At 46.2% G+C, this 19,058-nt stretch overlaps 1 protein-coding gene across 5 annotated transcripts in view; it reads left to right on the top strand.

Annotated features, from left to right (window-relative positions):
* The window catches only part of ELMO1 (engulfment and cell motility 1), a 668,619-nt gene that overhangs the window by 273,837 nt on the left and 375,724 nt on the right, over positions 1-19,058 (top strand). For all 5 annotated transcript variants that reach the window (XM_033930221.1, XM_033930218.1, XM_033930220.1 and 2 more), the window contains 3 exons: positions 3,290-3,340; positions 11,851-11,973; positions 18,743-18,874. In XM_033930221.1, the coding sequence (XP_033786112.1) occupies positions 3,290-3,340; positions 11,851-11,973; positions 18,743-18,874 (306 nt within the window). The remainder of the gene's footprint in view (positions 1-3,289; positions 3,341-11,850; positions 11,974-18,742; positions 18,875-19,058) is intronic.

Here is a 19,058-nt window from a genome sequence, read left to right as displayed (position 1 = left end):
GCAGGAGGGCCTGGGATCCCTCCGGCCCGTAATGTAGTGCGGGGTGGGGTTAGGGGGTCGCCGTGGCCAGGAGGATTTGGGCTCCCTCCTGGCCCGATATTGTTGGGGAATCGGCGGTCCTTCGGGGGGAGGGATGTATCGGACGTCGGGGGGGGGCATCAGGCTTTCAGGATGGGGACAGACCTTCAAGGGGGGACAGTGCACGGAAGTCAGGGGGGGTGAACGGAGAGTCGGGACAGCGCACGGAAAGTCAGGGCGGGCGAAAGGAGCGTCGGGCAGCATGCGCGGTATACCCGTGAGCGCGGTATACCAAAGTTTTTGTACATATCAGCGTGATTTCTGCGCGCTTTACCCGTGTGCGCGTTTTATACGGGTGCGCGTTATTTGCGTGAAAATACGGTACTATGTTGGAGAAACATATTTAAGACATAACTGAATTTACATATATATCACATCAAACCCCTCTATAGAATTTTGTCAGACCAGAGTACTATATTAATGGCTTTATGGTGAGAAAAGTGAACTAAACTGAAATTTCAAAATCATCCAGCAACACAAAACTTTTGAAAGTGAAAATGGTGAAATATTTTGACATCCACCAAGGGATGGATCCCCTGCATATTCCTACTTGTGTAGTCAAGTGGGTGTGTTTTTCAGGAATGTAATAAATATAATTATAAATATTGCTGAAACCCTAATGTTTATCATGTCCATATGCTATAACACTAACAGTATCCAGATGTTATATGTGTACTTGCACAGTTGCAGCTGGTAAAGAGGGAGGGGGCCCCTATGTGCTCATTGGCCCAGGAGCCAACAAACTCCTGATCCGTCACTGCATCTAGCACAATGGGCTTAAAAAAGGTCTTGTTTTCCTATCACATTATAAACCATAAAATTATATACCTTTCCCCATGAGACTCTCATTAGAATGCTTTTATGTTTTACATATACAGTGGTACCTCGGTTTACGAGTGTACCGGTTTGCGAGTGTTTTGCAAGACGAGCAAAACATTTGCAAAATCAGTGCCTCGGAAACCGAGCATGGCTCGATTTATGAGCGCCCCCCCCCCCCTGCAATCCGGCACCCTCCCCCCACGATCTGGCACCCCCCAACGCGATCCGTCCCCCCCCCCCGACGCGATTGGGTACCCCCGCCCCGATCTGGCACCCCCCTGCCACGATCCGGCACCCCCCCCCCGCCGCTTCTTACCCTCATCTGGGCACCGGCATGTCCTGTGCTTGGTGCCGGTGCCCGAAGATCGGCCTCCTCTTCTGCTAGGCATTGAGCATCTGAGCATGCTCAAGGCCTGCGAGTTCATGTTCAGGGTAAGAAGTGGCGGGGGGGGGTGTCGGATCGTGGCGGTAGGGGTGCCCAATCGCGTCGGGGGGGGGGTGCCAGATCGTGGCGGGGGTGCCCAATCGCGTGGGGGGGGTGCCGAATCACGGGGGGTGCCGGATCGCAGGGGGGGGCCTTCGTGGGGAGCAATGCCAGTTCTCGTGGGGGGGGGAACGCATCAAAGCGAGTTTCCATTATTTCCTATGGGGAAACTCGCTTTGATAAACGAGCATTTTGGATTATGAGCATGCTCCTGGAACGGATTATGCTCGTAATCCAAGGTACCACTGTATATTCTTCTTGTATGTCATCATTTGCTCATTTCTGATCTGAAGGAAGGTATTGCCTTTGAAAGCGATCAAAGTATGTATTTAGTCCAATTTTAAAAAGTATTATAATTTTTTTCTCTGTTTGGTTTTATTTCTTTTTACCTGACTAATTTACAAATCTAAGCTTTTACATTCTGTTTCCTTTCTGTCTATTGCCATCTATCTGTAGTTAAAGTGGATAGTTCTTTTATTTTAGTAAATGCCCGTACTCCTGCTTCTCCTGTCTAATTATTTTAGATGTGTTTCAACAAAATAAAAATGCTTATTGGAGAGGCTCCATTCTTCTGTTTGTTTGTTTGTTTGTATGCATAGACACAGACAAACACATATGACAACTCCTTTGTCTTTTCACACCCAGCCTCCAAACAGACATCTATGAGTTTGCAAATGAAGAAAGGAAAAATATACCATGTTGGCACACTATAAGTTTGCACTTTTCAACTTATTTTGGTTTTGGGGTTGTTTTTTTTTTCTTTTCATGTTTTTTGTGTTAATGGAATGCTCTGATTGAAAACAAAGGTGTGTGTCCAGTTTCTTTACACATTTCTAATATCTTGACAAACATGCTGGGCATTGTACATCAGCTAAAGAGATTAAGGAGATTACAGTATTTTTGAAGCATTTACATGAGGAAATAGTGGCATTTACATGTGTAGTGATTTCAGAAAGATCCTGTTTACACACTACAGAGCAACAGGATGCAGAGATTGAAAGGCAAGTAAAAAGTTATATCTGTATTCCCCATCTTGAATGGGAATACAAACATCACTGTGGGATTTTGCAGCAGCTTAATGGCAAGCACAGATATTCAAAAGTGCTTGTTTTGGTTAAGGCTTTATATAAGGGGTTATGGTCTCATTAGTCCCCTATTTTTTATTTCTGCTTCCAAATTTTAAAATAATTGCAGCTTCACTAGTTGTTTGGCATTAGATTTGTGAAATGGCCATATTATATACAGAAGTGATGGCACTTCTACGTGGAAATTGCTGAGCTGTTGCTGATGTTTTTGTATACATACATATTTACAAAATGGCTGCTCCTGCTGCATACACAGGCAAACATATGCACCTCTGCATACTTTACATACAGAGATTGTTTTATAAAATACAAGGAGAACTGAGCTCCTCCTGACCTGAATGTCTCAATTCCAGTCAACCACCTATATTAAATGGGTCTTCATGCCAAATAACCATGTTGCAGCAAGTCATGGAGGCAATATTGAAAACTGCTTATCTGGTCAGCATTGGGCTGACTGCATACATGCTTTAACATTAAAAAAAAACAACAACCATAGCTTATATTTATATAAATTTTGGTCATGTAGGCCAGCATATGGATAGCAGGAGGAGGGGCCCTAGGTGTTTCAGGGGCAGGGCCTTAAGTTATATTCATAATAATCAGCATACATATGTGATTGCCCAAATAGTAGGGCCAGACTTATATGGATAAGTTAGCTGTGCAAAGTTAGGCCGACATTTTATAAACTTAATCAGATTAGGCCACTGGAAGTCATGGATAAATTATTTATATCTGTATACGCTTTGCGTTGCTGAATATTTACTGCTATGTGTGTAAATGTTACTCTATTTTAGTCTTAAATTTCCAATTTTCGTCAAAACAGGAAATGGCAAGCATTCTGACACAGAAGCAGCTTCGCTCCATCATCTTAACGGTAAGGAAAGATAAAAGAACTTTAGAGCCTAGTTGTAATATATGTATAAGCAGTCTTTGCAGCCTAACAATATGATGATTATTATGGCGTGTAATGCTGCTGGATGTTCAAAGAATCCAGACAAAAGATGTGAAAGCAAATTCCCAAAGTGGAATAAATTTCAATTTTATCATCTTCTTAGCCTAAACACAAGCCACATCAGTAGGATTTTGAATAACTATCATAATTATGAAGTGTGAATGAACTGAATTTTAACCTGCAGACAAGATAGTGATTTAAAAACATGTTTTGGTGACTTGTCACTTGGAGGAACATCCAGAATACAGCATCATCTTGCAGTGAAAATTATTTTAACTCTTTTTTTTTATTATTGGCTTAATTGCTGATACCATGCTTATGAATATTGTATGTCAGTTTTCAGCTGGTGTGGTCATAAGTTTAAGTTAAAGTACCATGTTCAACTTACCATAATTAATATATTGAGTGCTGCTGTCTGTATAGATAGTGGTGTTTTTTGTTTTTGTAATTGTTTATTTATAACAAAAAACAACGCATCGAAACAGCAGTACAGTTCAAAAGTAGTACATGCATCGAAACAGCAAGCCCCACTGATGTCAACCCCTCCCCCACTGCCCTCACATAGTGGTGTTTTGACTGTAGATATTAACTAGCGACTGTGTTAGTAATAACCATTATCATTGTTGAATGGATAATTTTTGGGCTATTTGTAACATAAGAACATAAGCCGTGTCTCTGCTGGGTCAGACCTGAGGTCCATCATGCCCAGCAGTCCGCTCATGCGGCGGCCCATCAGGTCCAGGACCTGTATACTAGCCCTCTATCTATACCCTTCTATCCCCTTTTCCTTCAGAAAATTGTCCAATCTCTTCTTGAACTCCAATACCGTACCCTGTCCTATCACTCCCTCTGGAAGCGTGTTCCAGATGTCCATCACCCGTTGGTTGAAGAAGAACTTCCTAGCATTGGTTCTGAATCTGTCTCCTTTTAATTTTTCGGAATGCCCTCTTGTTCTTGTAGTTGTCGAAAGTTTGAAGAATCTGTCCCTCTCCACTTTCTCTATGCCCTTCGTGACCTTATAAGTCTCTGTCATATCCCCTCTAAGTCTCCGCTTCTCCAGCGAAAAAAGCCCCATTCTCTCTAATCTTTCAGCGTATGAAAGATTTTTCATACCTTTTATCAAACACGTCGCTCTCTTCTGAACCTCTCGAGTATCACCATATCCTTCTTTAGGTACGGGGACCAATATTGTACTCTCTCTTTAACCTAGCTCACATTTATATGGATATTGTCAAGCTGTTTAGGTATTTAAATTTTGTCAAGTTTTAAAAATGTACACATTAACAAATTTTGCATAATTTATTTTGAATATTGGCTTGTGTGTTTAGGTCCTTTCAGGAAAGTCCTCGTTCGAGTGAGGTATTGTGTGTGTGTATGTGTACCATGATATCCTAGAATGAGATTCTCCTTTTTGTTTTCTCCTAAACTTTTCCTTATTTTGAGTGATACCATCTGGTAGAGGTAGGATGTTTATTCCTGGCTGTCTTGCAGCACTGCCTTGCTTATCTCTCTCTGAATAATTAAATCAATAGCATAGACTGAAGTTCTTCTGTATGTAAATGCCTGCTCTTGAATCTGCATTTAACTGCACTCCTTTCTTAGGGCATATATTCCAGGAAAGGGTCCCTTTTCCACCTTCCTTTCTTCACTCCCACATACAGTAGAGTCTCAGTTAACTGGGACTCTCACCTAACTGGCAAAAAAAATTGCTGGTGGGGAAAAAAAAGTCCCATGAAGCACCAGTAGCAACGATCCTAAGCCACAAACCCCCTCCCTCCCTCAAGCCCCAAAGAGCTACAAGCAGCAGCAGTAGTCCTGAACTGTGAACTCCACTTCCCTCCCAACCCAAAGCACCAAGCGGGGCAGCATCTGAAGCTGCAAACGCTCCCACAAGCCCCCCGAAGAAGTTACGAGCCATCCTCCCTCCCACCCCAAAGCACCAGTGCAGCAGCAGTCCTAAGCCACAAAGCCTTCCTCCCTCCCTCAAGCCCCTTAGTGGCAGAAGTAGGTGGTGGTCCTGAGCTGTGAACTCCCTCGCTCCCTCTATCTTCCTTACCCATAACGCAGCAATCAAGAGGAAGCAGCCTCAAAACAGACTGCTCGTGGCCAGCCCTGGCAGAGCCTTTCCTCTGATGCGTCTCTTCTGACATATCAGAGGAAAAGCCCCTACCAGGGCTGGCCATGAGCAGCTTGTTTTGAGGCTGCCTCCTGCTGACCGCTGTGCTTTGGGTAAGGAAGAGAGAGAAGGAAGGAGGGAGTGAGGGGGTTCGTGGCTTAGGGAAGGAGGAGGGTTTTGCAGCTTACGATAGCTGCCACGCTGGTGCTTCAGGGCAGGGGGGAATTGAGACTGTTAGACAAGGTTTTTATCAGTTAACCAGAAAAACAGTTATCTGGTATCCACCAATCTCCATGGGTGCTGGATAGCTGAAATTCTACTGTACTTAAGTCTATCCGTAGTGAAAATTATTGTCCAACAGCCAAAGGAACCTGCAAGAATGTTGATTCTATGCTATATGCATAACCACAATGGCATTTACTGTGTGTGTGTATACATATATGTATTTCCATAGCAAAGCAGCAGATGAATCCAGAGACTAGTGGGTATAGCTCACATCGACCAGCAGGTGGAGATAGAGAACTGATTAACCGTTGGCCTTAAAGCCTGGTGTTCTTTCTGTTTATTCAGTTTTGCTCTATCTCCCAGCAGGGTTGGAGCTATCCTTCTAGCTCCTGGTCTCTGCCTGCTGCAGGATAGATTGAAGTGGTGTTCCGGTAGGATTCCTCTGTTGAGACTAGTTCTCTTCAGTAGGTGGGGGTGCCTGGCTGATTGGTGCCGGCTTTGGGAGGTACACCTGGGCCCTCCCAGGTCCCTGCTCCACCCTCCCCTCCGTTGGATAGAGGGGTTCCTTTCCAGGTGCAGGATATTGGCTGGCTTCTTCATTCCAGTATAAAAAAAAAAAAAAAAATGGAGCCTTCCTGCTAGTACTGAGCCGGGCAGTGGTTAACTCGGCTTTCAGTACATTTACCAACGATTGCCTGGCTTCGGGGGTAAGCGGCGGACCGGGTGAGTGTTTTCTTTGCCTTCCTCGAGGGTGGTCGCGTTTCCCGGGTGCCGGGCGTCTTGGGGGGCGGAGTCGTCTTTCGGCGGCGTTCGCCGCGTGTGTAACAAAAAAAAAAAAAAAAAAAAAAACCGCGTCGGAGCTTTTTGATCAGGCCGAGGGGGGATGGCTGCAGAAGTTAGTCAGCTGTGTTCGCGCTGTGGGAAGCGCCGAACACGGGCGGGTCTTTGCTCTGCCGGGTGCTTGGAAGCACAGGCAGACGACCCGTTTTTGGCGGCTTGCGAGGCGGCCATGTCCCGGGTGCGGGAGTCTTGCGCAATGTCCCCGCCGCTCGGAGCCGATGCAGGGTTACTGCAGGACTCGGCCACGGAGGACAAGAGTGAGGCGGCGGGGGAACAGGCGTCAGCGCTGGAGGCCGGCACGGCCCCTCCCCTCGGCTCGGAGCAGGGCGGGGGAGTGCCTCTTAGTTGGGGGGCATTTTCGCCCGACTTTGTGCTGTTGCTCCATCAGGCCTTTCAGTTACAGCGCTCGCAGCCTACCCAGCTGGGGCTGGGGGCCGGGCGGTCCCTTCCGGTGCCCTCTACCTCTACGGGGGGGGGAGGGGACAGCGGCTAGACCCACGGCAGGGGCAGCAGGCTCCCCGGGGCAGTCGCAGGGGGCTAAGAAGCGCAGGCTAGGGGCTGTGGACGCAGTGGATATTTTGCCCAGATCTCCTTTCTCCCTGCCTGAGTCATTGGAGGAAGGGGAGCTTTTGGAGTGGGACACGGAGAGTATCCCGGGTAGGGAGGGGGATGACCCTATGGCTATCCGGTTGTTCCATAGAGAAGAGCTTTCTTCTTTTATTTCAAACGCTTTGCAGAGTTTGAACATTGCTCAGGAAGATGCCACGGGGTCCGGTAACCCCTTGATGGCAGGTACCCGTAGGCCGTCTAAGGCCTTTCCGGTACATGAGGCCATACAGGAGCTGATCTCGGCGCAATGGGAGGCGCCGGAGGCCAGTTTGCGGGTGGCAAGGGCCATGAGGCTCTTGTATCCGGTCGAACCGTCCGAACTGGACAGGTTTAAATTGCCTAAGGTAGACGCTCTGGTGGCGGCGGTGACTAAGAGAACTACCTTGCCGGTAGAAGGGGGCGTGACACTCAAGGATGCACAGGATAGAAAGATTGAAGCTTCCCTAAAGATGTCCTTTGAAGTGGCGGCAGTTACCTTACAGGCCGCAATCTGCAGTTCTTACGCGGCGCGGGCGTGTCTGCAGTGGTCACAAGGGATGACCGATTTATTGCTGGAGTCTGGAGGTACTGTCCCTTCGGAACTGGCTAATTTGGAGTCCGGCTTGGCTTATTTGGCGGACTCCTTGTATGATATTGTTCGGGCGTCTGCGAAACAGATGTCTCTGTCTGTGGTTTCCCGCAGGTCCTTGTGGCTCCGTCATTGGGCGGCCGATGCAGCGTCCAAGCTCCGGCTGGTGAGACTCCCGTTTAGAGGGGGTTTATTGTTTGGAGCGGAGTTGGATAAACTGGTAAAGGATTTTGGGGATACCAAAACGCAGCGTTTACCGGAGGACAGGGCTAGACCCCTGGTACGGGCCGCTTCGTCTAGACCGCGTTTCCGGGATGTTAGGCGAGCCAGGGCTGGTAAACCTTTTTCCAGGTCTGCATCTGGCCCGTTCTCTGCTTCGAGACCTCGGTTTCAGCAGAGAAGTTCCTTTCGGGCGGCGAGACCCTCTGCAGGGCAGTCAGCCCGTACCCCAGCCAGTCGCCCTCCACAATGACGGGGGCTTGGCTCCCTCCGCCCTTCCCTTAGGGGGTCGGCTTTCGGCATTCCGGGCGGAGTGGGCCACTGTCACGTCCGACCAATGGGTATTGGACATTGTTCACGACGGGTACAAATTAGAGTTCGCCGCTCCCGTCGTAGATTCTTTCTTGGTGTCCCCGTGCCGTGGCAGGGCCAAGGGATCCGAGGTCCGCAGGACTCTTCAGGGGCTGCTCGATCTGGGGGCGGTGGTACCGGTGCCCCCGGAAGAGGTAGGCCGCGGGATTTATTCCCTATACTTCATTGTACCAAAGAAGGGGGGGTCCTTCAGACCTGTGCTGGATCTCAAAGGAGTCAACAGATTCCTCAGTGTGCGCCATTTCCGAATGGAAACGGTGCGCTCGGTTATTGCGGCGGTAAGACCAGGAGAGTTCCTCACGTCTCTCGATCTCAAGGAGGCGTACCTCCATATTCCGATATGGCCTCCGCACCAGCGGTATCTGCGGTTTGCGATTCTGGGCCAACATTTTCAGTTTCGGGCAATGCCCTTTGGCCTGGCGACGGCTCCCCGCACATTTTCCAAGGTCATGGTGGTAGTAGCCGCTTTTCTCCGCAAGGAAGGGATTCGGGTACACCCTTACTTGGACGATTGGTTGATCCGCGCCTCGTCCCGGCAGGAGAGTTTGTCGGTGACGCAAAGAGTGATCTCTCTCCTTCAGTCGTTGGGGTGGATTGTCAACTTTCCCAAGAGTGTTTTGTCCCCATCGCAGTCTTTGGTGCATCTGGGGGTGCGGTTCGATACGGCTCTGGGGAAGGTGTTTCTACCCCGAGATCGGGGGGAGAAATTGCAGGCACAAATTCGCCTCCTTCTCGGGTCGCCCAGACCTCGAGTTTGGGATTATGTGCAGGTGCTGGGCTCCATGGTGGCGACTCTGGAGGTGGTTCCCTGGGCCCGGAGCCACATGAGGCCCTTACAGCAGTCTCTGCTCTCTCGCTGGTCTCCAGCTTCTCTGAACTACAATGTGCGTCTCCAGTGGAGTCCTCGAGCGGCTCAAAGCATGCGCTGGTGGCTCCAGGACGGGCCTCTTTGGAGGGGCATGCCGTTGGCCACACCGGATTGGGTGGTGGTTACAACGGATGCCAGCTTGCAGGGTTGGGGAGCCCAGTGCATGCACACGTCGGTGCAGGGAAGGTGGTCTTCCCAGGAGGCTCAATGGCCCATAAACTTACTGGAATTAAGAGCGATCCGGTTGGCGCTGCGGGCTTTTCAGACCCTGGTTCAAGACAGACCGACCAGGATCTTTTCGGACAGTGTCACGGCGGTCGCGTATGTCAATCGTCAGGGGGGTACCCGGAGCCCGCAGTTAGCTGAAGAGGCAAGACTTTTGTTTCGGTGGGCAGAGGGGCAGATTCCGCTTCTGTCGGCGGCCCACATTGCAGGGCACGAAAACGTGCAAGCGGACTTCCTCAGCAGAACTCTTCTCGATCCGGGAGAATGGGAGTTGTCGGCTCGAGCGTTCAGCCTGCTAGTCCGTCGATGGGGGGTGCCAGAGATGGATCTCATGGCCTCTTCCCGCAATGCGAAGGTGCCTCGGTTCTTCAGCAGACGCAAGGAACAGGGATCGGAAGGGGTGGACGCATTAGCTCTCCCGTGGCCTCCGAATTCCCTTCTGTATGTATTCCCGCCGTGGCCCATGATAGGGCGGGTGTTGCAACGCATCGCTCGCTTTCGAGGCAGAGTAATCCTGGTGGCTCCGGATTGGCCACGGCGGCCATGGTACGCGGATCTGATGCTGCTGTCGGTAGGCGAGCAGGTAGCGTTCCAGGTAACTCCGGACTTGCTAACTCAGGGTCCAATATTAATGGAAGATCTGGGCCGCTTTGGTCTTACGGCCTGGCTATTGAAAGGTCACGGCTGAAAAAGAAGGGTTATTCAGAACGGGTGATTTCCACCCTGCTTAAGGCTAAGAGGATTTCAACGTCAGCCTCCTATGCGAGGGTCTGGAGGATCTTTGAGGCTTGGTGCGGAAGACACGGAATTGCGCCTTTCCATGCTTCTCTGCCGGCTATTCTGGCGTTCCTGCAGGAGGGCGTAGAGAAAGGGTTAGCATATAACTCTTTAAAGGTCCATGTATCGGCCATTGCCTGTTACAGGGGCCGGGTGGCTCGCTCAGCCCTCGCATCTCAGCCGGACGTGGTACGTTTCCTCAAGGGGGTTCAACATATCCGGCCGCCGGTTAAGCGAATTTGTCCAACTTGGAACCTTAAACTCGTCCTTGGGAAATTGCTGGGGGCACCTTTTGAGCCCCTATCAGCGGCCACTTTGAAAGATGTCACACTAAAAACAGTTTTTTTGGTGGCGATGGCTTCAGCAAGGCGAGTATTAGAGCTGCAAGCGCTTTCTTGCAGGGAACCCTTTTTGCGTTTCTCGGAGGCTGGGGTGACGGTGCGTACGGTGCCGTCCTTCCTGCCTAAGGTTATTTCGTCCTTTCATGTGAACCAGAGTCTGTTTCTGCCATCCTTCAGGAAGGAGGATTGGGGGAAGCGTTTTTTGTCGGTACGGCTCCTGGATGTCCGCCGTATGCTTCTCCATTATTTGGAGGTGACGAATGCTTTTCGCCGGTCGGACCATCTCTTTGTCGCGTTCGCGGGTAAAAACAAAGGGATGGCGGCGTCTAAAGCGTCCATTGCGCGTTGGGTCAAGGACGCTATTGCTTCGGCATATGTGTTGTCAGGGAAGAAGGTACCGGAGCACCTTCATGCTCATTCCACTCGGGCTTTGGCTACATCTTGGGCGGAGTCCGGGGGGATGTCATTAGAGGAGATTTGCCGGGCGGCCACTTGGTCGTCAGGGAATACTTTTTCAAAGCATTATCGGTTAGATGTAGCAGCCCGTTCAGAGGCGAGTTTTGGCGCGGCAGTGCTGGCAGAGGCGGCATTGGCGTCCCACCCAGTTTGAGTTTGCTTTGCTACATCCCACTAGTCTCTGGATTCATCTGCTGCTTTGCTATGGAAGGTAAAATTATGGTCATACCTGTTAATTTTCTTTCCTTTAGAAGCAGCAGATGAATCCAGAGCCCCTCCCCAAGTGCACGGGCTGTGTGTAGGGTGTTTAGGTCATTAGGTTAGCCGGGGCTATGGTTGGTAAGTGTATTATTTCAGGTCAGAAAAAAAAAAAAAAAAAAAACACAAGAAACGTCAAACGAGAAAATATCAATGGGATTCAGAAGAGAAAGACACATTTTTTACTGGAATGGAGTTTGTGGCTGCTCATTCTCCTTTCGGGATGCTTGGGCAAAGTGCATAACTGAATAAACAGAAAGAACACCAGGCTTTAAGGCCAACGGTTAATCAGTTCTCTATCTCCACCTGCTGGTCGATGTGAGCTATACCCACTAGTCTCTGGATTCATCTGCTGCTTCTAAAGGAAAGAAAATTAACAGGTATGACCATAATTTTACCATATAATCAGATACTTGAAAAGCACCTTTCTTGTCACCTGTATTAGCTATTCAGTGTATAGTACACTGTTCTCAAACAAATGTATATCCTCACTGAAAGATATTTCACTGAAAGACTAAAATCATTTGTCATCTTAAGTGGATCTACTTCCCTTCACAGCATGTTATCCGGGCACAGAGAGCCATTAATAATGAGATGGCTCACCAGCTTTATGTACTGCAAGTGCTGACCTTTAACCTCCTAGAGGACCGTATGATGACAAAAATGGATCCGCAGGACCAGGTAAGTGACCATTGAATTTCATGCCTGTGCTAAAATGAGAAATCCAGTTCCAGGGCCAGTGCTGGATATTCAAGATATTGTCTCCAAATACACTAGATTTTTGTATACTATAATAGGAAAGAATTTCATCTACGACAGGGTATATTGATCACTTTTTTTTTTCAAATTAACTGCTAATATGCATCTCAACCCCTGTATCATGCCAGAGAAAGAATCTGTCTACAGTTCATAAGCTATAATCTCTAAGGTGGATAAGCAAAGGTGATGAAACAGTAATAGCACTTTGTGATCCTTTATATTAGATCAGTGGTTCCCAAACCTGTCCTGGGGGACCCCCAGCCAGTCAGGTTTTCAAGATATCCCTAATGAATATGCATGAGAGAGATTTGCATATAATGGAAGTGACAGGTATGTAAATCTCTCTCATGCATATTCTTTAGGGATATCTTGAAAACCTGACTGGCTGGGGGTCCCCCAGGACAGGTTTGGGAACCACTGCATTAGATGAAGGACTCTTTTATATTCTGCAGATGTGACAGAGGTGAGGTAATGTATATACTCGAATATTAACCTAGATTTTTTATATTTGAATCTTTCCCTCAGAACCATTGCAGGCCTCTCCCCAGGCCTATTTTAAGCCCTGGTGGTCCAGTGGTGAGCCAGGACAAGAGCGATCTTCCTATGCTCTTGCCCCATGAAGTCTCACTACTCAAAATGGCTGATGCGAGTTCCCATAGTGTTTGTTATGTTTATTTACTGCCTTTTCATGAAGAGTTTCAACTAAAATGGTTACAATACATTAAATAATAATCAGGTAGTCTTAAGTGTTTTCCTTATCTGTCCCTGCAGGCTCACAATTTAACTGTGGTAGAGGGATTAAGTGACTTGCCTAGTGTCGCAAGGATCAGGCTGGGATTGAACTCATATCCTCAGGGTCCTAAGGCAGCAGCTGTAACTACTAGGCCATTCACTCCCATACTAACCTTGCAAGACTGACATGAGTTCAGTTTATATTCAGGTCAACCTTTTTGGGGGGAGAAAGGTTACCTTGGTTTATATTTGGATGGGTTTATATTCGAATATATATAGTATTTCATTAGTATTTACTGTGTTTGCCTGAAAATAAGCCCAAGCAGGATTTTCGGGGTAGGTCTTCATGTAAGCCTTACCCTCAAAATAAGCCCTAGTCCCGGGATTTACCGGCAGTTTCCCTTCCCTCCCTCCTATCCCTTGTGCAGCAGGACCCTTGAGAGAGTACCCCTCCCCCCCAAGTACCTGCCATGCAGCCGAATCCCCATCCTTCCCTCCCTCCCATCATAACCCGGCCGCAAGCCCTACTTACCTCTCTAAGCAGCGTCGGGCTGGCAGCACTCTAACAGGGAGGTAAGTAGGGCTCATGGCCGGGTTCCGATGGGAGGGAGGGAGGGAAAGATGGGGATTTGGCTGCATGGCGGATGCTCGAGGGGGGAGTGAGTGCTTGCTCAAGGGTCCTGCTGCACAAGGGATGGGAGGGAGGGAAAGGAAGCTGGGCAAGGGTCCTGCTGCACGAGGGATGGGGGAGGAAAGATGCTGTACATGTGGGGGAGAGAAAGGAAAGAGGAAGAATTGGGGTGAAGGAGAGGAAGGGAGAGATGATCATGTACATACCCTGAAAATGAGACCTAGTTCCGTGTTGGGTCCCTTACCTGGTAAAAGGTTTTTATTCAAAAGATTTATTTGTCACAATAAAGACTGCCTTCATCGTGTACATTCACCTGCAGTTTTTTTTGGTTTGATTGTTCTAAAATTAATATGACACTCTTATTTTCGGGGAAACATGGTCATTTTTGTGTGAAGATCCATAGCTTTGTAACTTATTCTGTTTTCCCAGTTGAAGTATTGTTATTCTAGGTCCTGATGTAATTTGTAGTGCTGCCTTGCATAGGTATTTGGGGGCTGAGGGGTAGTGTTTTGGTCTGGCAGGTTTGCTGTCTATGTTTGGAATGTATTTTTGTTTGAGGTTTGCTGTATTCCAAAGTGTCTGATAAGGGAGAGTTTATCTGATAGTTACTGGGCTGACTCCAGATTTTATATGTTATGTGCTACTGTTAGTAGTACTTTACAGTTAAAAGGCCTTATGTGAATATAGGAGAAAGGTAAATGGTGGGGGTTCTCTAGGAATCTGTGCAGGATTCCTATTTTGTTTTAACATATTTATAAATGATCTGGAAACAGGAATGAGGGAGGTGATCAAATATGCTGATGACACAAGGTTATTCAGGGCTGTTAAATCATAATTGAGGATTCTGTTACATCTCTTCCAGATTCAGTACGCTAGGTGTTCAATCCCTTCCCGCAATCCCGGGAGTTGCAAAATTCCAAACACTTTTCTGAGCACATGCACCTCCCACCTCAGAGAGAGAGAGCGTTAGAGATTCTCTACTCAGTGTAGTAGCAGCCAAGAAAGCAAATAGAATTTTAGAAAATGTATCAGGAAAGGTATAAATCAATATTATAATGCCTTTGTATCAATCCATGATGCAACTGCATCTCGAATTTTGTTTTCAATTCATGTCACTGCATCTCAAAAAAGTTATAGAACCATTAGTAAAGGTACTCAGAAGGATGACCAAAATGCTAAATGGGGTGGAATAACTCTTATGAGTAAAGGATACAAAGGATAGCAATGGTGTATCTATTGTATTTGACTCCTGGGGCAGAACTTTTTTTAACTTCCCCCTCCTCTCTATACGTACAACAAAATTGCTGGTACATGGTGATAACAAAAAGCAGTCAATTTTATTATTTTTTTAATTCTCTGCAGACAATGCACCCTCTTATTTACTGCACTCTGGGTACACTTCTACTAATCCACCTTTGGTATGACTCTGGAGGCTAGGGCTCTTCTGCTTATAGAAAAGATGGCTGACGTGTAGAGTGGAATGTTTAGGCATGAATTTCCTGCTTAACTCTTTTAAAAAGCACAAGGATCAGAAAGTGTGCCATGAAATTACTAAGTAGAATATAAAACAAATTGGAGAAAATATTTTTTATTTATACTTTCATAATTAATTCATTCACCATATATAAAATGAATAGGAAAATAATCAAATAATACCAAATGAACATTTCCAGACCACAATTAGAAAAGTTACAATCTTTGTTCATAAAAAGTTGGAAGTGGCATCATTAAAATGAAAATAAGGGAATAATCCAAAATAAGCTTAGACATCAGCCAACCTAACAGTTTTAGACTGGACAGTTTTCATTTCTTTGGTTCTAAATCAAAATACATTAACACTTTCGCTTAACATTAGATAATCTTGAAGTGGTTTCAGGTCATGAAATTTAATTTCCACCAATAGCAAGGAAATTTCAATAGACAAATCACTCTGAGAGCCAGAGTTCTGTTTTTTAAGCCTGAAACACCAGGCATTGTATTATGTTCAATAAATCAGGAAATATACTAGTTTAAGACCCTAAAAAGCTTCATTCATATAACTGAAGTTAATAGTTTGCATTATGACTTCCAAAGATGGTTCCAGAAAGCCAGTTAAGTTCAATAAAAGTTTGTTAAAAAGAAGAAACCTGACCATTCTGACCCTTCTTCTGGCGATAAACTTCACACACCAAAAATTATATAGTATTTTAAAGAGAAAATATTTCTTCACTTAACATATAATTAAGTTCTGGAATTCTTTGCCAGGGAATGTGCTAAAAGCAGTTTTCAGAGTAGGAATTAAATACAGTTTGGACAAATTCTAAAAGAAAAGTCCATGCACCATTATTAATGTGGACTTGGGAAAATCTGTTGCATATTCCTGGGATAAGCATCGTGAAATGCCTCCCGCCTCCTGTCCCAGCCCGATTTTAATTATTTTAATCTTCCTCCTGCCTCCCCCGCGTACCTTAAGTATCCCTGTTGGACTAGTGGTGAATTGAGGCAGGAGCGACCTTCCTTCGCTCCTGCCCTTGCAGAACCACTAGCTAATTGATTGACGTGAGTTCTCACCAGTGGCGTCTGTTTTCAAAAATTCTTACATTACATTACATTAGTGACTTATATTCCGCCTTTACCTTGCTGTTCTAAGCGGGTTACAGTATAAGACAGCTGGACATTTCCAGGAAGTTACAATTTAGGGGATGCTTACAGTTCTAAGCGGGATATAGTATAAGATAGCTGGGATTTTCTAGGAAGTTACAATTGGGGGATGCTTACATAATAGATGCAAGGAATTACAATTTAGGGGACGTTTACATAGTAGATGCAGGGGGATTACTGTATAGGGAAGGTTTAATAGAGGAGGCAGAGGGGAGAAGTTGGGGAAGGGAGGAGAATTGAGTAATACTAGTAGGGAAGAAGAGTTTAGGGTTGGTTACTTGTTAGGGTCGGTTGGGAGGTTGTATAGTTTTTTTTTTGAATAGTAGGGTTTTGATTTCTTAAAGGTTTATTCTAGCAGTCTGGAAGATGTCAGCCTCAAGGGTTTCAGGTTATTTGGCCCATAAATGTTTGCTACTCATTTTTTTTTTTTTAATAGCTACTGCAAAACGCGGCTCGTGTCAAAGCCGGGTTTCAGATCTGCAAAGCTAAGGGCCTATTTTACAAAGCCGCGCAGCAACAGCCCCGAAGCCCATAGAGATTTAAAGGGCGTCAGGGCTGTTGCATCGCGGCAGCCGCTGGCGCAGCTTTGTAGAAGAAGGGGTAAGTGTTTTCAATTTGCCTTTTTTTGAAACTTTGTTACTTTTGAAAGATTCAATTCTATGTGACATTGTTGCCATTTATATCCTATATAATAAAACGCTAGACGCGCATGCGCACTAAGATCTGCGTGATCTGTAATCCCTGATCTGTAGGTCCGTGGCATTGCAGGAGTGCACATGCGCGCCTACGGTTCTTTCTTCATCGTCGTCGTCTTCGCCCCCCCCAATCCCCGTTGAGCCTCCAGAAGTCCGCTCCGCTCCTCCAACACCGGAAGACCCCGAGCCCAAGTCGGCTAACGAGCTGGTCCTTTGCCGGCTGCTGCCGCTCATGCTGAGGAGCGCGGTGTACAGGCGCTGAATGGCGGCAGCTCCGGGGCTTCTCCTCCCGCACAGGCCTCTCCCCTCTCCGCCAAAGACGCTCCAAGCACAGCGCGGCGCTGTGTGGGAAACCGAGTACCACGCTCGACACCGACCAAACTCCCACTGGACCAGTCGCGCGAAGCTGCAGCGGCCTTCCTCCCCAGGCTGAGCAGCACAACATTCAATAGGATTAGTGATATGAAAAGATGAGCAGACAAGAACAGAGGCTGAGAAAAAGAGAAGGCATAAAGGAGTAGACAATTGCAGTTAGCTTCAAAATTAAAGGCAGTTATTAAATAACTGAGCACTGATGGACAGGGGGGGAGGAAGGGAGGCCTACTGCTGGACAGGGGGACCAGGAAGAAGTGCTGATGGACAGGGGGGGGAAAAGAAAGGGAGGCCTACTGCTGGACAGGGGGAGATGGAAGAGGTGCTGATGGACAGGGGGGGGGAAAATGAAGGGAGGCCTACTGCTGGACAGGGGGAGCAGGAAGAGTTGCTGATGCACAGGGGAGGGGTAAAACAAAGGGAGAAGGGCTACTGCTGGATAAGGGGAGCAGTGAAGGGGTGGTGGTGTACACAGGGGAGGTAAAAGGAAGGAAGAATGGACAGGGGGAGCACACAAGGGGTGGTTGTGGACAGCCAAGGAAAAAGAAAGCGGCTAAGGAGAGAGAGAGAGAGAGAAAGAAATAAAGACAGACATACACACACATATTCTAACACCCGTTAATGTAACGGGCTATAAAGCTAGTATGTTAATAAGTTTGTGTGCTATGATTAAGCTGTGAATTGCATACTGGTGAAAGTTTTATTTTAACACATGGCACCTGTGAATCATTGATTTATGAGCACAAAGAAGATCTAAAGTTGGGACTTTTAAAGTGATTTGAAGTAATTCTCTGTTCCTGGTGGGTTTTGGAGTAAATTTATATCATATTACCCCCCAGAAATATATACTCTGATATACCCTTTGTTTGTTTTGCAATGTTCTTGTTTGGCTCTTAAACAGCGGTAAAAAAAAAAAATAATAATAAATTCAATCATATCTAACAAACTAGAGCTGATGTGGTCTATCCAATGCAATTTTCTGAATCAGCACCCCAAATAATCCCAGGAACGGATCAAAAAACCCAAGGCACCAATAATTTTTGTTGTTGTTGTTGGCCTTGTGTTATCTATCATTTTGATGCCCAGTCTCACAAGTCTCTCTTGCATTTGTTCATAGCAACTTTGTCATTAGGAAATTTAATATTTCACTAGTTATTCCCATCTCTTTGCTTAACAAATGAGAAAACACCTTCTATAAATGATCTTTACTTTTTAACATTCTCATATCTTCAACTCTAGATTTTTATCAAAATTGTAAATTGTTGTCAATATTTATAGTTCTGTTATTGATAATCTAGAGATTGTAATGTTTATATGTGATATACCAATGCTCATTGAGGAGAGAGAGAGAGAGAGCCCGTATTTGCTAATGATAATTGCATCTTCCAGCCAAGAACGGTTCCTAAGATCACCATGGAAGTGTATACTTGAATTTTGCTGCTAATGCATCAGTCAGTTCTTCATTTCCATTCATCTGTCACCAGAGGGCAGACAGATTTCAAAAAACAAGGAAGAGCAGTCTTCACTCAGGGTTTTGTTTTTGTTTTTTTTTTTTGCTGCTGTGCCCTTTATAGAACAAAATTCTGATTTATTTTCCTAAAATGTGCAACTTTTCTTACAGGCCCAAAGAGACATCATATTTGAGCTGAGAAGAATAGCTTTTGATGTTGAATCTGAACCTAACAACATCGGTGGCAATATCGAGAAGCGCAAATCGATGTACACCAGGGACTATAAAAAACTTGGCTTCATTGTAAGTGCATATACTATAGAAAAAAGGTTACCCTTTAATCAGATCTTGTTTTGAATGTTTTATTGTAAATTCTTTAAGACAGAATTGTCCTCTAGTTCCATTTTGAAGTGATAATGACACTTTTAGATAACATGTACAGGCCCTTTTACTAAGCTGTGGCAAAAAGTGGTCTTAGTGCGCCCTA

Source organism: Geotrypetes seraphini, chromosome 2, assembly GCF_902459505.1.
Source record: "Geotrypetes seraphini chromosome 2, aGeoSer1.1, whole genome shotgun sequence".
In the NCBI taxonomy this organism is placed as follows: Eukaryota; Metazoa; Chordata; class Amphibia; order Gymnophiona; family Dermophiidae; genus Geotrypetes; species Geotrypetes seraphini.
This window is presented reverse-complemented; position numbering and strand designations above follow the sequence as displayed.